At 41.7% G+C, this 13984-nt stretch overlaps 1 protein-coding gene and 1 long non-coding RNA gene across 2 annotated transcripts in view; one reads left to right on the top strand and one right to left on the bottom strand.

Moving 5' to 3' along the window:
- LOC118339692 (CLIP-associating protein 1-like) overlaps positions 1-13984 on the top strand; it is a gene marked incomplete at its 5' end in the record, with an annotated part of 38104 nt that overhangs the window by 5216 nt on the left and 18904 nt on the right. The window contains 7 exon segments of the mRNA XM_035677391.1: positions 10411-10551; positions 10646-10722; positions 10805-10897; positions 10981-11126; positions 11751-11886; positions 12333-12403; positions 12855-12914. Of these exon segments, the coding sequence (XP_035533284.1) occupies positions 10411-10551; positions 10646-10722; positions 10805-10897; positions 10981-11126; positions 11751-11886; positions 12333-12403; positions 12855-12914 (724 nt within the window).
- On the bottom strand, positions 7-4961 carry LOC118339909. The gene is made up of 3 exons (XR_004797337.1): positions 2253-4961; positions 716-916; positions 7-488 (listed from the first exon to the last, which is right to left on the bottom strand). It is a non-coding gene; the product is annotated as an uncharacterized LOC118339909 (long non-coding RNA).

The following is a 13984-nucleotide window of genomic DNA, read 5'->3' as shown; positions in this document are numbered from 1 at the left end:
ATGCTTTAGGGCGGGGCTACCTTTCTTTGAGGAAACATGAATTTGTCACGTAGATAATCTGGCACGAAGGGAGGAGCTTCAGCAGGCCTCTTTGCGGTTTTGTATCATGTCCTTATGTGACCTTTTCGCAATTAAACATTTCAGGTAGTTCACAGGTTAAAAGCAGGAAGTTTTGCATTTTGCATTAAAAGTAGCTCAGAGTCCTTGGACTTGACAAATGAGTACTCACACAGTCACATGACCTGATGGTGAGATTACTGGCCTACTCATTTCTGTGGTAGCAGTTGACATCGCGTTTTTCCACAGCGTGTTCATTGCATCATCTTTAGTGCATTTAAGCTCAGTTTGCCTCAGATCGTGTGTCTGCACGCGGGTTAAAAACCAAAGAAAAAAACAGTTCAGCAGCCTTTGAATGCACCAGCAGTCACTGACAGCTGACAGAGCTGTGAATGTCACCTGAGCAGGCGAGTGGGAAGCATCACACTGACCTGGAAAACAGCGATATGAGAGAGAAATAGACATGAGGAAAAAAGCAGAGAATCAGAAGAGGTCATAAGAAACTGAAACTACATTAGGACACAGAGAGAGAATGATAAACTAAGAAACAGGAAGACAAAGGAAAAGAGAGTCTGCAACACATGGATAACATAAGCAAACTGCAGAACTGAGAATCAAGGAGAGAGAGATTGAGAAAATGAAAGAGCCGCCTCTTTACCGGCAGCCCAGGGCTCTTATTTTGTAGGAGTGGTGTCAGCTGTCGTCCCTACAGTCACAAGACCGGGTTGGAGGGGAAGGGAGGAGGCAGGCAGCAGTGCATCGGCTCTGGGTCGCTGTCAGGACGACACTGTTTCTCCTCCAGTAGATCCACAGGGGAGGGTATCGCCTCGCAAAGCCAAGCTGCAGGAAAATTCTTCACCTACAGGAAGTACATCTTTAATTCAAGGTAAAAATCTGCAAGGTTAACAGAGAGAATATTTGGCTCTCTGTTTAGTTGACGTAGAAACTGTTTATTACCCGACTCTTTGTGCTCGTAAGCCTTTGTAATTGCACTGGGATCATAATTGGGATCTGAATGCCACAAGTAACTGAAGCTCAGCGATGCGTATAATCCTGCTGCTGGTCTTCGCCATATTATATCATCTTCTACACGATTGACTTGAATATTTAGATAATTCAGGTTATTTTGGTAGAAAAACATTGAGGAACACCTTTTGGAAACTTCCACCTACATTCTTGTCAGTGTTGCTGGTATTTTGTATTGTTTGCTGTCATGATAGGTGAAATATTCAGGCTCAGTTTCAGTTTCACAAAGGAGATTTTAAATAAAAAGTCTAAAATAATGATTAATGATTAACAATAACTTTATTTGTGTCGCACTTTTCTTGACTTAGAGGTAGTAATAAAAGTATACAGTGGACAAGAAAACCAGTGAAGGGCTGCTGAAACTGGGGGAATGTTGTCTCTCTCTAGGCTACTTTAAAAGTAAGTTAATACAAGTAGCTAACACAGAAGTTGACCCGTGTATGTAGTCTTTGTAGTGAAAGTAGCAATTTGGCAATTTCCTCTTATTTCTAAATGCTATGTAAACAAAATTAAAGAAATGAAACAAACACCCAGAAATACTTTCATTAAAGACAACCAGCCTGGAGGTGTTTGAACAATATCTCCACTATTCGGTTTGTGTCACTCGTTCAAACCAGGGCTGCTTATTTTCAATAACAATTCACTTTCTCTAGCTTTCTTAGAGCCCAAGTTGATATTTTTAAATCGTTGTTTTGTCCAACCAGCAGTCAAAAACCAAAGTTATTCAATTCAGTGTCATAGAGGAAGCAGAAAACCAGCTAATATTCACATTTGAGAAGCTTAAACCGGTGAGTTTTTGCAACAATATGAATCGTCAGCTTTGGTACGAACCAAGTAGCTTAATTCAGCTGAACATCAGTTAAACTTTAGTTTATAGAAAATGCTAATAATGTCATTTTTTGCTTGTTGGGATCTGTGTGATGTTACATGTAAATGTTACATGTGACATGTGTCTTTTGAACAATTTAGAGGACTTGTACAGAACTTGAACCCAAGATGACATAATTACACACCAGACATTTCACACAACAATCTGGTCTAAAGCATAAACCCAAATAAAGGGACGATTGTCTTAAAGATGGTTGTTGCTATAGCAGCAAGTTTAAAATGTTGGAAATTCCTTAAAACTAACTGCTTCTGACTATAATCTGAACTCAAGCTCCACTTACTAGATTCTTTAGACGCACCACGCCGTCTTCTTCTGTGAACAAAGTTGTTTGCTTCGTCCTCGTCATGGAACTGAAGGTCCGGTCACGTAATCATTACTACCGTCTGTACTCAAGAATGTGGTTGAAAGCTCTCGGTAAGGCAAGTAAGTGGACCTTGAGTTAAGATTGTTTAGTCAAACTGCTATTTACAGGCTCAGGAATGAACTCTGACACTTTCGATGTTATTGGGCGCTCTGAATCCAGCTCTGGGGGTTTTGATAAACAGGGACCTGGCTGCGTGCGTCACACAGACTCAGGAGGTCCTGCAGGGAGGCACTGAGAGACGAGGCCAGGTACTCGCTGCCAGCAGGACTTGGGTTGCACAGTTGGAAACCTCCTGAATAATGAAGACAGTGTAGGGACAGAAAGACAGGACACTGTGGTACACTGTGAAAAAAACGGTTATTACCAGCAGCTGGGTCGGCAGAAATTACTGTAAAATAAATAGATTATATATTAGCAAATGTATTTGAACTTTATATGTGAAAAAAGGACATTTTCACGCATTTTATTAATATTTATAAGTATTTAAAAAATGCAGAAAGAAAAAAATCTGTAAAATAAACGTGAAGAAACTTGTAAACGTAGAGATTTTTTTTTCCATGTAGACGGACCACTTAAAGAGCACTGATGAAGGGCTACAAAGTGAAAACGTCTGCACCAAGACTCACTTCCTGCTTTATTTAACGCTTATTATGTTATGCAGTTCATTTAGATAAGTGCAGATTCTGCTGGACTCTGACACACCCGTCACATATACAGAGATACAGTTTAAAGCTGTGTTAACTAAAAGCTTCCCTCTACAGCAGTTCTACACTGATTAATCGTCTCTGCACAGATACAAGACGCCACTCACAACAAAACAGGAAAACTCCTCTCCACAGAAACTGAAGGATACCAAACAGGAAAAGCTTTAGTCCTAACAGGAACAGAGACCGATTGACCCTAAAAACAGGTAAACAATAACACGTCTTAAAACAGCCCTAACTAGTGCAGTGTCCCGTTGAAATCTGAGGGAAAGATGCAGAAAGTTGGTATTCGTTCTTCCCTTTAAGACACAAAAGCCTGATTTATACTTCTACCCACTAGTTTGCAACCTGAGGGTCGGGACCCCCACTAGGGGTCGCCAAAGCTTCATAGGGTGTCGCAAGGCCTTCTTGATTTTAAAGGGGCGTAAGAAAACTTAAAAATATACACAGTAGGTCTATATCTCAGCATTTAGGTCATTTCTGTGAAGTCAATTGTCTAATAGAACAATGGCCGAGCGTTAGGGACAAGGAAACACTGAATTTGTCAAAAAAGAAGTCTGTATGATTGTTAAAAATGATAAAAAATACACAATACAGACAGAGAATTGTTTATAAAATTACAGGAATTTACAGGAAAATTACAAATTACAGAGGAAAATAATAGATTATATTATATGTAAAATATGTCAGAGCAACACAAACGCACCCATGCACGGGTATAAATGCTCGTAACGGCGTAGGTAACTTGCGTAGGCTCGTAGTAGAACCGATCTACGACTACAAATCAGCCTTTATATGTAGGTAAATAATGATAACACTCATGCGTCAATACAATTCACAATTCTCCCAATGTTTACGATTATAGATATTCCTTTATTTCTCAGACAGAAATATAGAATAGATAGAATCCTGTTTTATTTCTGGATAATAAACAATGTGAAAGTGTTTTATTAAATTTTAATTAATTGTCAAATGTCAAATATTCTCTGGTTTCAGCTTCTTTTGCTGCTTTTCTTTGTGACTGAAAACACTTCAAAAGATGTTAGTTGCAGCCCTGCATGCAACAGCCTTGCAGAAACATACAGCTTGTCAGCTCCAACCTGATCCTGCACACTGTTGATCACTTTGACTCATAAAAACTGTGACTCAGACTCCCAGTGGCTTAGTGGTGAAAGAATGTCTAACTCCAACCGCTCCTAACTTTGTGTACATCTAAACACAGAATACTCAGCACTGACTGTAACTCCAGACTCCTGCTTGTGGATGAATGCGTTTTAATCTGGTGAGAAAGCTGCGAACGAAGCCTGATAATTGTGTGGGAACGTCACTCCCACTGTTGTTCCAGCTGGTTGTCATGTACGGGAGAACGGCCGGTTGGGTGTTTCCCGTTTCATTCATTCAGCAATGAAAAGGCTGAACGGCGTCTCACGTCCGCAGGTCACCTTCGAGCTGCGGCTGCATTATTATTGGATGTTATTGTCAGCTTTGATGGCGACAGAAAGCGAATAAAACAAGCTTCTGTGTTTCATTTGTGTGAGTGGAGCTGCAGGTAGAGAAAGACTTGATGAATCTGCAGAGGTTGATTTGATCTCTCTCAGATCACCTGCTGTGAGCTCCCACGCTCCCTTGTTTCTTCTTTTCTTCAGTGACGCAACACACTCCTGAACGCCTCACCTCTCCCCCGGTCATTTTGTGAATTTGCATCGGGGGGATCAGCTGTCAGACTCCGTCAGGCTCGAAGCTCCCAAAGACTTTGAGACGCTGCCAGGAGGAGTAGCTTGTGACCTGGCTTTCAGAGGAGGCGCACAATTACTCCCAGCAGTTCTTAGATTTTGGTATTATCTGTTTGATCTGAGCAGTTGTTATTGTGAAGGTTGAATTTCACATGTCAAACACAATTTACTCGAGCGCTACTCGCGTGATGTCTTCTGTGACTCTGGAAGAGCTTCACAAAGGCTGGGAAAGCATAAGCAGGCTATCGAGGTGCATTATGGGAAATGTAGGATCCAGTGTTGTTGGAGTTCGAGCCGCACTAGAGGCTGAAAGTCAGGAAATGTCGGCTTCTGCGGCTTCGTTTTTGACCGTTTTTTAAAAGTCTTAATTTTCTTGGTTTAATTCTACATTTTTTGTTTATAATAGAATTATAGATTGTGAAAGTTTTTTATATTTTTTGGCATTCTGCCTTCATTTGAGAGCTTACATTTGAGACAGGTGGGGGATATATAAATAAAATTATTACGAATATTCTATAATCGATTAATCTCTTTATTTTTTATTTAAAAAATAGATTCATTGTTGTGCTTGTTTGGTCTGACCAGCCACCCGAACCCCATAAATATTTACAATCCCATATAACAGAGAAAAGCAGAAAATCCTCACATTTGAGAAGCTGGAACCAGTCAGACATTGACTTAAACTTCTATCAGTGTATGGACGGCTAATTTCAGCTCAGTTAATGGATTAATCAACCGATTGTTTCAGCTCTAAATGAGTCAGATACATAGATATAAGAATGACTTTCCCTAGCCTAAAACATAGAGACCTTTATGGAGGTCAAGGTGTGGTGCGTCCCCTCAGACGTCGAACAAATGGACTCCTGAGGCCGACGTTCTTCTCACTGGGATCATTTACATTAAAGCCTGGGAGCCATTGACCTCCGCAGTGAATGGTTCTAAGAAAACATATGTTTTTCTGTGTTTTCATTCACCGTCAGTCACTTCAGGGACAGATCTTCTAACATTAACCTCGGTGAGGATGACTGTGAGCTAAACTAAAGTTAGAATCTCACACGGGTACCTTTCAAGACTGAACACATACTGTTCACTTCAGGAACAAATGTCTTTACAAATGTGGATCTTGGAGGCTTTGTCTATCTCTTTTGTTCTTTGATATCATCAGTTGCTGCTTTGTATTCAGCTTCTGTATGTCCTGTCTGTCTGTCTTTCCCCCCACCTGTATACAGTCAAACAATGAACGGTGAAATGGCTGAACCTGTGAAGGTAAACAATAAATCAGGCTCACAGCGCCATCTCATGGAGAGAGATTCCCTCTCAGCTGATGTCAGCAGGGACTCTCACACTGGCTGTTTCAGGGTCCTGGAGAACCTGGAACTTGAGAGACTAGTTTTCATGGATATTTGGTCATTTTAATTAATGTTGTCCTGGAATGTCTGTTGGTAGGATCAACTGTGTTACACCTAAAACTGGAGCTTATATGAATATGTTTGTAAGCACGTGCTGTCCTGTATGTCTCTGACATGTCATCAGCATTAATATCCGATTGGTTGGTCAAAAAATCTGAAAGTAGGTGATGTAGGAGATGAAATGTGAATGTGTTGATGTTGACGGTTCTGCTGGAGGTTAAAAGCTGCTGCTGGTCATGAAGGGTCATTTAAAAGTCAAATGAAGCAGAGTGACTGTGAGGAAGCTCTTTGGGGTTTCTACCATCAATGTAACACGACAGTCACTATTCTTCTTATCTGTGCCTCATTCCAGACTGTTTACTGAACAACCAAGCCAATCAGAGCTTTATAAGTAGGTTTACGAATGGGGATGTCAGAGTCATTGTTGGAAGGTGACTTTCAGAAATGACTCTTAAAGGACCAGCATGAAGGATTTAGTGGCATCTAGTGGGGAAGATGCAGATTGCAACCATTTGAATATAGCTCAGCCTTCCAAGCGCGTAGGAGAAACTACGCTGGCCGCGGAACTCAGACATCGGGTCGATAATGTCGCATTGAAGGCCAATGAGATACTAAGGCCAATTAATCGCTGATGTTTACTGATTCAAATCATAGTAACATTTATTCATGTTCAGGTGTTTGACAGCTTTTCTCTGCAGGTTTAGCGTATAAAGGGATCAGTACTGAGGCTCAGATATAAGCTCCAAAGTTAGACACAAAATGACAAAAGAAGAAGAAATAAGACATTTGTTTAAAGTTATTTTGTGTTTAATTAATATAGATGAAAGCAAAACAGTATATTTATTAGACTTAAGTGAAGTAACAAGCTCACAGATCACTCAACCTCCACTGCCCCCTTACATAAATGCCATTAAAATGAATAGAAGCTTGAATGTTAGACACATCTAACCCTGTGCTAACAGAAGCTGTTGCCTCAGCGTTGCATACATTCCCTTGTTTGTGTCACACGTGGAGCAGCAGTGACCTTGCTGTGATAAAAACACTCCAGCTGCTGCAGGCTGACGGATGCACTCTGGTGGAGGCTCTAGGTCTGACATTGATGTCGTCAGAGGAGCTGCTTCCTCTGGAGAGGTGTCTCTCCATCCCTCCCTCCCTTCTCTCCCTCCTCTCTCTCCCTCCCTCCCCGTCCTCCTGAGTCATGATGACGCCGAGCTGTCCCTCATCTGTGACTCCGCCCACCAGCTCCGCCTCCGGACCGAGCACCGGGGTTTGTCCCCTGACCGACCCCTCCCTTCTCCTCCCATTGGTCTGCTTCCCCTCCCTCACCCCTCCCTCCCTCCCTCCTCCTTTCCTTCATCACTTGTCTCCATCCCCTCCCTTCCTCTTCCTCCATCCTGGTCCTGCAAGCGTGCGTTTGCTGAAGTGAACTAGAGGACGAAGGCGGAGAGGAAGAGCGTATTGAGGCACATGCTCCCTGACAGGGGAGGGAGGGGGTTCGCAGCTGGACTCCCCTCCTTCCTCCCCTCTTCTCTCTCCTCAGCAGTGGGAAAAGATGTGAGGACCACAGACGACTGGAGGAGCACCTGACTGTCTGTCTGTCTGTCCGTCTGTCTGTGTGCCGGCATGCTGAGGAAACTGGTCTGCAGGCGGATTTGCTCCTGTAAGCTGCTGCTCTCCCTCTGGATGCAGGGGAGGTTTGAGCTCACGGTGGAGGTTGTAATCAGTGATGGATGCAGGAGCTGAATGAGGAAGATGAGGAGGGGGGGATGCCTGGTGTGATGATGGCTGTAAATCCAGGAGGGATGCGTCTGTGGTGTTGGCATGTAAACACAGCGGGGGGATTTGTTGGCCTGCCCGCAGCCCAGTTGTTGTGTAGAAAGTGCGTGCAGGTTGTCTGTCTCTGAGCAAAGTTAAGGTCAGGAAGCCGGAGAAAACCGGACGGAGTCTGTGTGCTGTGGAGTTGAAGAGAAACTGAGAATTAGTTTGAACTAAAATAAACTAGAAATGAACTTTCCTGCTCATTCATTTACTGACCTGTTGCGGAAATGAGTTGCCTCTTTGATGTATGGACACTGAGGATATGAAGGTTACATTTAAACTGAATGGCTTGATTTTGTTCTGGCTGAGTTGATACAAAACAGTTTGTCTTGTAAATTTAGTTTGTGGCACATGTTTTTCTTGCTGAAGGGTATATAAGAGCAATTTGAATATCAGCTTTAAAGTCTGCAGTCTGGGTGGGAATTCTGTGCAGATTTCATGAGCTCATTGACAATTTTAATAATCAGAGTTTTTGATTTAAAGAAAAAGTTTTCCTCTCCTTTGTCAGACTTTGTGCTGCATACTCACAGCTACAACTACTTGTTCATTAACTTGTTAAACACACCTACTGTTTTTTCACCAATTTAGAAATGTTATAACAATCTGTTTGATGCGTTGTTTCAAATCATCTTGGTGTTCAAAAATATATATAAGCAGTAGTTTAACATTTTCTTACAGGCATTGGTGTCTTAAACATTATGTACTGTAAATCTGGGACATTATTTACTCATTACCATTTCAATTTGACTCATAGAATCATAAATGATAAACTGATATTGGATGAAAGGTTGTGCATTAGAAATATAGTTTGCTGAAGATGACATGGCCTTTATTTCCTTTTTGTGAAATGTTGCATGTAGCTTTTTTATTGATTTTTATCATCACAGTAGCTCTTTGATATACTCTGATACCCCTCTTAGCCAGCCTGTGATCTGATTACATTCATTGATCCTCAAAGGGGGATTGGACCACACAGAATCCACAGCAGCAAATAACGTGTGTATCGTGGATCTTTTAAAGGGGTTTCCTCTTGAGCTAACGTGCTCTTTTCCCCTCCTGTTGTGTCATGTTGATGTTAAACCTCAGGTGACAGGTGTCCTTTCCTTCACACTCACCTTGCGTTGATATTGAGAGTTGTTGCATCGTGCTTTCAGCGTGCGAGCAGGAAAAACTGCAACCTGATGGCACATGACTGATGTGTTGGCTCAGTGCCCTGCTGTGTGTGTGTGTGTGTGTGTGTGTGGAGACTTGTGAATAATGAAAAAGGATTGATTGCTAGCCGTGCAGATTCCTGCGCTCAGGGGGGACTCACGTGGTGCTCAGTTGTCCACCACAAGAGACGTTTCCACAGGGCTGAGCCTCTTTAAGCTGCTGGCAGGAAAAAAAAAAAAAAGATTATGTGTCTATTTACTGAGAAATACAAATTCAGTACAGGACCTTTTTCTACCCACGTTAAATCAGACTGACAGATCCGTCAGTCAAAATGCTGTTTCAACCAGGAGATAACTGTTGAATGGGGGCATGCAGCTTTTCTGCCACAAATAAAATATGGCTTTTGACATAAAATCTAAGCCGAAGCAGTTCCAGCGTTTTAGCGGTAAGGAGTTATTGGTTTTCTTTGTGTTGCGTGACTTTGAACTAAATGAAGAGGATACATTTCATTTCCAACCCCAACAATCGACTGAAGCACAGTTTGCACAGATTAATAAAGATTTAGTGCAACGATACTTTCACACACATTTTTACTGCTGATAAATGTTCTGAATGGTATTTGTCAGTTGTTTCTTGTCTTCTCTTTCTATGGGTACCCACGAGTCTCCTCTTTGCAGACACTTTATGCTAATCCCATGCAGTGTTTTGCATGCAGTATAAGTGTTACTTTTGCCCCGTGTATTTAAATATTTCTGCATACTGGGGTCCATAAACAGTGTTGAAATTGCATCAGTGCCCCTTCTGGGTTCATTAACAGTAACGTAATTTATTTATTACACCATATCAGTAGTCTCATTTGGCTGAACACACTTCGTATGAGTTGAAATCATAGCTCAGTTCAGTGTGCTGGGAGAACCATTATTTTGCCATTGCTACAGCAGTCTTTGTCCTCAGAATGTGTATTTTGTTCTCCTGTGGTCACTTGGCTTCTTCCTGGGAACACAGGACTAATTGTTCAGTTTATTGTCAGGGCATTGTGTCTGAGACCCTCCTCGCCACCGTTAGCTCGTTACGTTGGGGATGCAGGAATGTGAGTTATGTCTGAATGTCAGCTAAAGGGGAAAATGCAGAAATGCCAGCGTCCGCCTGCCTTCTCCGCATCGCCGGGACGCTCAGCCGGTTGAGTTTACTGAAGACTCGTTGTTCAGTCATGTGACCAGAGCCCTCTGTTCCTCTTCTCTTTCTCTTCCTCCTCCAGACAAAAACTTTGAGGACGATGACTCGGTGGACGGCGGCCGCTCCTCGTCCTCGTCCAAAGGAGCCTCGTTGTCCGGTAGGAAGGCGGTGAGCATGGGTTCATTTCGGCGTCCCGCCTCCGCCTCCGGCGCCAAGTCTGCAGGTCACCACCTGACTGTTAACTTCTACAGTGGTAGTGCTTCTTCAGTTCACGAAGTAACATACATTTATTGAATATGTTCTCACCCTGTCTGTAGGGAGGGATGGGCCTGGTGCTGGAGCTGTGGATGAGGAGGACTTCATCCAGGCCTTTGAGGATGTTCCCACCGTGCAGGTGAGGTATTTTTAAAACATAATGTTGGCAGAACTCCACCCTTTCTCCTCTGCTTCTTCATGCTTCTCCTGCCCTCCACCAGATCTACTCTAACCGAGAGGTGGAGGAGGCCATGACGAAGATACGAGATGTGCTGTCAGACGATAAGAAGGACTGGGAGCTCAGAGTGGCAGCTGTAAGACCTCTCAGTTGTCTCAGTTTAGGGATCGGTTGGGTGAAAATGTCTTTATTTTGACCGCTGTTTCCTGTTTCCTCCAGCTGAAGAAGGTGCGTTCGCTGATCCTGGCCGGCGCAGCCGAGTTCGATGGGTTTCTGCAGCAGCTGCGGCTCATGGAGGCGGCGTTCAAACTGTCCGCCAAGGACCTCCGCTCTCAGGTGGTGAGAGAGGCCTGCATCACTCTGGGGTAAGACTATCTGGAGGAAACAACACTCGCAGTTTGTGTGCCACAAACAAACGTTTCCCTTCAAATGGGCTGCAACACAGTGAGAGAATACATCTTTTCTGAAAATCACCTAATGGTTACATTTAGTGTCACATTTTATCTCTAGTACAGTGCTTTATCCACTCCCATATCATGCTTTAGTGCTCTATAACAGTGGTTCCCTACAAGGGGTCGTTAAAGCTTCACAGGGGGTCGTGAAGCCTTCTTGATTTTTAAGGTTGTAAGCTCAGATCTCAGCATCTCATTCATTGAATACTATATTACTATATTGACAGAGCCTATACTGTCTGATCAACAGCCTCGTCCTGCATCAGAAAACAACCAAAGAGCTGATAGAACAATGAGGAAAAAAACACTGAATTTGTCAAAGCGTGTTAAGTCTATATGATTGTTAAAAAATAAAAAAATACACAGTACAGAGAACTGTATAAAAAGATCCTAAAAACAACTCATCTCTGATCAACATTGACGGGTAATAATCAGCTGTTTATCACTTGTTCTCTGCTGTTATTGTTACACTGAATATAATATGAAATATTTATATGAAATATGTCACTGAGGCAGTTCACCCTCTCCCGTCTCCAGCCACCTGTCGTTGGTGCTCGGCAGTCGGTTCGACCACGCGGCGGAGGCCACCATGCCGATCCTCCTCAACCTGGTCCCCAACAGTGCCAAAGTCATGGCCACCTCCGGCATGGCCGTCATCCGCCTCATCCTCAGAGTACGTGGCAGCTTGATGATGATGTCTGTGTTTGTTGGGATACTGTGGGAGCTTAAAAGCTGACATTTAAGTAAGAAGCTGTCCCTTACTCACTTTTAGATTCCTGCTATAGGAAATAAAAGCAGCGTCCTGTCCGGATTTATTCCCAGAACTGAATATGTTCACGAGGCAGCATTATAATGATGTTAGCTCGCAGCTATAACTGGAAAGATTTCACAGAATAATGGGATTTGATCCTGTAAATTACATTTCATGTGAAAAAGAAAAAGGGGCAGTTGTTGTCAGACTGAACGAATTACCATTTTTATTGTGGATGAAGAAGAAGGCTACACATTGTATGATGGGAATTGTATTCTCAGGCTCCTTTAAGAAAGAAAATGTGTTTGAAGAGTTTGATTTTATTTAGATTGAAACTTGTTTTGACTCCAGGTTTTTGTGTTTCGCAGCACACACACAACCCTCGTCTCATCCCCATCATCACCAGCAACTGTACCTCCAAATCTGTGGCAGTCAGAAGGTGACACATATTTTCTTTTGTTCATGTTTCTGTTTTATTTATTCATTTTTATAGGCATATTTTTATTTTTATTTAATTATATTTAATCTATCTATTTATTAATGTTTTTATACTTCAGTTTTATTTATAGATTTTTATTTTATGTAGTTATTTTAATTTTTCCTTTTTTTAAGTTGATTGATATCTACACAGTTTTGTTGTATTAATGTGTTTTTTTATTTTATGTAATTATATTTACTTTTTCTTTAATATTTCTTTCTTTCTATTTTTCTATTGTTTTTCTATGTATATGTTTTATTTATATATTTTGATTTTAATGTATTTACTTTATTTGTATGTTTATTAAATTTATTGGAAAGTCAGGGGAATGTTTTGTTTTTGAATTAAATTTAGAAAAGTATGGATGGTATTGATGCTTTGTGGTCGTATTTTAATGATTTTTATTTTTTAGACGCTGCTTTGAGTTCTTGGACCTGATGCTGCAGGAATGGCAGGCGAGCTCTCTGGAGAGGTGAGGAAACAAGCTGATACCAACATTTATTAGAAAATATGGTGTACTGATTTTATTTTATTTTATATTATTCAGATTTTGATGCTCACATTTTATAGTAATATAATAAATCAGAATACGCAGGTATTTGTACATTAAGCATATAGATATATAGAATGAAAATGGCGACATTGGCTTGTGAAGGGGTTAAAGGACTACACAATACCTTGTCTGGAAACGTGACACCGGCCGGGTCAAGGTCTATCTCAGCAGTTTCCATGGCGAGGCCGGGGGGATCTCTGTCTGCCTCCAAAAGCCTCATTGTGTTTCCGTCTGGCTGCTTCCTGCCGCCGCCATGGAGCAACCCGAGCTGACCCCCCAGTACCAGGGGAGCTCTCTGGTTCTCATCGATCAGTCAATCAGTGTGTGAGACACTGATTCTGGTCCTGTGCATCAGCCAAATACAAATCACTCAATTTTATTTTAAAGAAGCAGAGTTGGCATCAGCCAACTAGCATTTTATTTTATAACTTCCTTTAAGGCTGCTTGTGTTATTTTTTTTATACAAAACCATATTTATATTTGTCAAAGTAAGGTATTGAAAAAAGTGTTAGCAGCTGTTACACCTTCCAACTTATTGATCAATGCAGCGGTAAAAGCCCAAAGTGATAGTCCGGCTAATGGACAGCAGAGCAGATGGTTTCTGACTCATACATGAGTTCACAGTGCGGCACCATCATGTTAATGTTAATGCTGTGTCTACATCATATGGCATGGATTGACAACTCTACAGAAACACAGCACTGTATGCATTAGGTTTGGGTGTAATTACCTTGAAGGTTCACACATGTCCGGGATATTTACATGATGTTTTCCTGCAACGAAAACACCTTGAAAATGTGTTCCAGTACGTTTTAGTGCCATTTTAAAGGAGTATATTCTCATGATTATAAAGAAAAAACTAAAGTCAAAGTCAAAGTCAGCTTTATTGTCAATTACTTCACATGCACCAGACATATAAAGTAATCGAGAGGACGTTTCTCACTCTCCCATGATGAAACAGATAAAGTGCACAGGCACAACAGACAAGA

This window comes from Morone saxatilis, unplaced genomic scaffold (assembly GCF_004916995.1).
Source record: "Morone saxatilis isolate NCDOM2014 unplaced genomic scaffold, NCSU_SB_2.0 Contig6, whole genome shotgun sequence".
In the NCBI taxonomy this organism is placed as follows: Eukaryota; Metazoa; Chordata; class Actinopteri; family Moronidae; genus Morone; species Morone saxatilis.
The sequence above is the reverse complement of the archived record's forward strand: the minus strand, read 5'-3'. Positions and strand labels throughout refer to the sequence as shown.